A 4,925-nucleotide genomic window follows, 5' to 3' on the forward strand; every position below is an offset into this window, starting at 1 on the left:
CCAAAGTGCTGGGATTACAGGCGTGAGCCACCGCGCCCGGCCGCCTGGCTAATTTTTGTATTTTTAGTAGACATGGGGTTTCACCATATTGGCCAGGCTGATCACGAACTCCTGACCTTGTGATCCACCAGCCTCGACCTCCGAAAGTGCTGGGATTGCAGGCGTGAGCCCACGAGCCCAGCCAGTAAATGTAACTTTTATATGCACTGGGAAACCAAAACGTGTGTGACTTGCCTGACTGTACTATGTGCTTTATGGCAGTGTCCATACTGCAGTGTCTCAAGGTATACCTGTCAGTGCTTTCCAAGCATATAAAACAAAATTAAATCAAAATGGAAAAAAAGGTAATTCCTAAAAATGAAAAGCAAAATTAATTCATCAGCGTATCAAGTTGATGACAGCTACAGATACACATTACTTCAAGTAACACACCCTAAAGACAAAAGGAAGTGCAGAAAATAAATTTTAAGAAATATAGAGAGGTAGATGGTTGATAGATTAGATAAATAGATACCCTTCCCTTTTTCTTAGATTGCTGCATACTAAAAGGTTTGTTTTTGTTTGTTTTTTCTTTTTCTGAGAAGTCTGGCTCTGTTGCCCAGGCTGGAGTGCAGAGGCATGATCTCGGCTTACTGCAACCTCCACCTCCCAGGTTCAAGCGATTCTCCTGCCTCAGCCTCCCAAGTATACAAGCACACACCACCACACCCGGCTAATGTGTATATTTTTAGGAGAAGCAGGGTTTCGCTGTGTTGCTCAGGCTGGTCTCAAACTCCTGACCTCAGGTGATCTGCCTGCTTCGGCCTCCCAAAGTGCGGGGATGACAGGCGTGAGCCACCACGCCTGGTCTATTGTGAATAATGCTACTGTGAACGTGGGTGCACACACATCTCTTCAAGACCCGTTTTCATTTGTTTTGGGTATATCCCCAGAAGTGGAATTGCTGGATCATGAGATAATTCTATGTTCAATTTTTTGTGGAAGTGCCATAGTGTAGGCTGTTTGCTTTTAAACGCAGTGTTTGTCAGTCGTGTCCCTACTGCCGTCTGTTACCAGGGTAGAGAATTTGATATGTGCCCATGAGTGGCCATGGCACCATGACACTGCCCACCTGGACGGAGAGCTGGGCCAGGCCTTGCGTCCGGGCCTTCTCCTGGCTCTCTCTGCATCTCCCATAGCACCCGCTTCATAGAAGTTGCTGCCACGTTACTTGGTGCGTGGGTACCTGTGACTATTAGGACGGCAGCCTCTAGGATTGTGGCCTGTCCTCCTGTTCGCCTGTCATTCTCCCTTGTGATGATGGCAGCCCTGTCCTCTTTTGCCTGCCTTTGGCAGCACGCCTGTCAATGCCTGTTCTTCCTACCCGGGAAGCCCTTCTCACTGTGCCTTTGTGCCGTCGAGTCGGTTTTGGTGTGTGAGCTGGTGCCAGCCTACAGCTCTCATCGAGAGCAGAATTAAACCCATTCGGCTCAACATGACAACACGGGCTGGGCATGCAGGCCTCCATGGCCCCTGGGGAGGGTCTGCTTCCCTGCCTTTTCTTTGGCTTGTGTTTTCCCTTTGGTCTTTGCTAAGGTTCAGATTTGGGGTCCGGCTGAGTGTTTGGGACACAGGCTAGTCACCGAGCAGGTTTGTTCCCTCGCTGCCTGATTTACCAGTTGCTGGTGTTGCATCATCCCCCCATCATCCTCCCGGAGTCTGTACTCAGCACATGTCACCAAGTCAGGCAGAGTTCTCACTGTCACGCTGCCCTTGTGGCAGTGGGCAGAGATGGACCACTCGGCCCTGCCCCAGGTGCATGGGGACGGCCCCTGCTCTGAGGTGGAAACAGCTCTAGTTGGCAGCAGCTCCCCCTGAACCTCGGCCTGAGCCCTGGGGAGCACAGACTGTGGGGTTCCAGGTGTGGCCAGAGCTGAGATCGTGCCCCCGACTGCTCAGGGTGAGACCAGGCACTGGGGGCGACCAGGCTGCGACCTGTTGCTCCTCAAGGCAGGGAGAGGGTAAAGGCCACAGCCAGGACTCCGGTTCCAGTCAGAGCCAGAGCCGCCCCCTGCCTACCCTCAGCATCAGGACCCAGGGCTGACCTGTCACTCCGTGCACGCTCCTTGGTTTCTTCCTTTTGTCGCCTCTCCCTGGTCATGGTTCTCACCTGGACACTCTGTTTTCTTTCAATGCTGTCCTGAGACTGGGCGTGTGGCCTCTGTCCCCGGCAGCCCTCACCTGCCACGGTCATTACACACTTTTCCTTCCCATGGCCCATCTGTCTGGTTCACCAGCCTTGGAGGAAAGTGCATTAGGGGAGCTGGAGCGGGGGGTGCTGGGCCACTGCAGGCCACACTGGCAGGGGCTTGGAGACTGGGGCTGGCGGCTTGGTGAGCTCAGCTCTGAGTACCTAGGTGTCCTCATGGGGCAGCTGGGTACCCCAGAGCAGAGGCTGTCCTTATCAGCCTGGGGCAGCACAGGGCCAAGCTTTGGTTCCCCAGCACAGGGGCTCATGCTCTGCTCCCTGGACTGGGGTGAGTGGTCAGTCTCTGCCCATCGCCACTAGGGCCAGAGCTGTTGGCTAAGCTGGGGCAGGGCCTGGGCCTGAGCACCTCCCCCATCTGCTCCCCAGGGCGGCAAGGAGTACCTGATGCGGGCCCACTTCGGCCTGCCCAGCGTGGAGGCTGAGGACAAGGAGGGCAAGCCCCCGATCAGCGTCAAGTTCGAGATCCCGTACTTCACTACCTCCGGCATCCAGGTACGCAAGGCCCAGGCGGCTGGGCCCAGAGCAGGGACACAGGCCGCAGGGGACACACAACGCAGCCGGCTTGGGAAGGGGTGTCGGTCAGCTGGAATCAGGACCCTGCAGTGCTACGGGCCTCTGCCTCTGCCTCCCCACAGACGGGGAGAGGCCAGGCTGCCTCTGCTCAGCCCTGACCCCTGAGTTCAAAGCTCAGAGATCATTCTGCCCCAAAACTAACATTTGAGGCTCTGCCATCCACACATGTCCCGTGGGACCTCTTTTCCCTGGCACCCCCTCAGAAGCCCACAGAGTGGGGAGAGGCCCCCAGAGAGCCAGGGGCCTTCTGGCCGGGCGCCCCCAGCAGGCTGCTAAGGCCGTGTCTGCAAGCCACACCCTGGCTCCTCACCACTTCCAGAGGCGGCTCTGCCCTCCCACATCCCTTTCACCCCCCTGAGGCCTGTACTCATCCGCTTGTCATGGCCTCCCCTGCCAACCCCAGGCTGCCCCAGCAGGAATGATTAAGGGGGGACCAACAGGGCGGGAGCCTGCGGTGCTCAGGGCCCTGCTACCTGTGCCCCAGGTGCGCTACCTGAAGATCATTGAGAAGAGTGGATACCAGGCCCTGCCGTGGGTGCGTTATATCACGCAGAACGGAGGTGAGTGAGGCCCCACCCGTGGGGTGGGGTTGTGCTGAGGGGTCCTCTGTGGCTACCCCCAGGGTGGAGCCATTGGGTCGGGTCCCGAAAGCCGGGAGGGTGCAGAGCCCAGCATGACGCCTCCCTCCTGTCTCCTAGATTACCAGCTCCGGACCCAGTGAGGGGCTGTCGCAGCCAACACCCCGGCCTCGGGGCTCCTGGGACACACCTGCCAAGCCCGCCAGATGGAAGGGCCCTCCCTGGTCTCTGGCCATCCTCCCAGCCTTCGCCCAGGGACCCCTGCCTTCCCCAGGCCACCTGCTCTGCCGTTGACACTCGTCTCAGAAGCCCCTTTCCCAGAAGTGGCTGGTCTTCGAGAAGGCTCGTCTCTGTCCCTGAAGTCAGTTTCAGGGGAAGGATGTGAAAATTTTCCCTTTTGAGGTTACAGCCTTTTATGCTGTTGAGCTCCCAGGTACCAAAAAGCTTGGCCAATGCTTGCCAGCCAGCCAGCTGCAGTTGGCATCTGCCACGAAGGAAGCACCAGCCTCGCCGGGCCAGCAGGGGCGTCGTTTTGTTGCCATGTTGTTGAATGTTATGAGTTTATGGGTGTTCCTGGAACTTGTCTTTGTGCATTCGTTGCTGTTTGTGTTACCCTTACTGTCCCCATGTCCCACCCACGTCCTACCGCACTCAGGCAGCACTTAGTGAGGATGACCCCTCACCCTTCTTGTCTTCCTCCCTGGCAACGCCCGCAGCGGGCCGTTTACACACTGGGGCCGGCACCTGGCGCTCTCGGGGGCCACTGCGGCGTCTGCCTGCTGCCTGGACTCGCAGGCCTCGCCTATGGCGCCTTCCCAGGGCCAGCCTGGGTCACAAGACGCTGTCACTCAGCCAGATCAGTATTGAACCACCAGGGGAGGTGGAGATCGGTGAGACACGCCGGCCTCAGACTTTTTCCCACTGAGGGTCCAGAGAGTGGGGCCACGTGTCACCCACGTCTGTGCTTGGTCACCCGCCCTCTCTACCCTGTGTGTGTTCACGTCATAGTTACATTAAATTCCATTCATTGAATACTCCACAGCCTTCCTCTGATGCGGCGTGGTCCCGACCCCTCCTGCATGACCACAGGCAGCTGCAGGGCTTGCCTAGTTTCATCACTGACCTTCCCTGTGGCCCCACGAGGTGTCACCAGCTCCCTCTGCTTCCCCAGCTGAAACACAGGAAAAGCAGCTGCGGGAAGAGGCAGCTGCAGCGCTGGACCGTGGGCCACCACTTCCAGGCCATACAGATGAGGCCACGGAGGTAGAGTCTTCTCCTCTCATCCAATCTGCTCCACCCTCAGATGGCCAACAGCTTGTCCCCACCTCTCCCCAACCTAATGGCCGACTCAGAGCGTGGTCCTTGTGTCCACAGCAGCATCCCCTGTGTCCTAGCTAGAAATGCGGGTTCATGGGCCAGCCCTGACCCTCCAAAGTGGAGGCTCTGGGGCCAGGGTCCCAGAAAACATTAACAAGGCCCCCAGGTGCTTCTGTGAACTGCTGCCTGGTCCATGGGGGAAACAGCAC

At 57.6% G+C, this 4,925-nt stretch overlaps 1 protein-coding gene across 4 annotated transcripts in view; it reads left to right on the forward strand.

Annotated features, from left to right (window-relative positions):
- AP1M1 (adaptor-related protein complex 1, mu 1 subunit) overlaps window positions 1–4,438 on the forward strand; it is a 34,699-nt gene extending 30,261 nt beyond the window's left edge. For all 4 annotated transcript variants that reach the window (XM_011953260.1, XM_011953261.1, XM_011953262.1 and 1 more), the window contains 3 exons: window positions 2,615–2,740; window positions 3,306–3,381; window positions 3,520–4,438. In XM_011953260.1, the coding sequence (XP_011808650.1) occupies window positions 2,615–2,740; window positions 3,306–3,381; window positions 3,520–3,542 (225 nt within the window). In that variant the 3' untranslated portion in view covers window positions 3,543–4,438. The remainder of the gene's footprint in view (window positions 1–2,614; window positions 2,741–3,305; window positions 3,382–3,519) is intronic.
- The last annotated feature ends 487 nt before the right edge of the window (window positions 4,439–4,925 follow it).

This window comes from Colobus angolensis, unplaced genomic scaffold (assembly GCF_000951035.1).
Source record: "Colobus angolensis palliatus isolate OR3802 unplaced genomic scaffold, Cang.pa_1.0 Scaffold36, whole genome shotgun sequence".
Lineage (NCBI taxonomy): Eukaryota > Metazoa > Chordata > Mammalia > Primates > Cercopithecidae > Colobus > Colobus angolensis.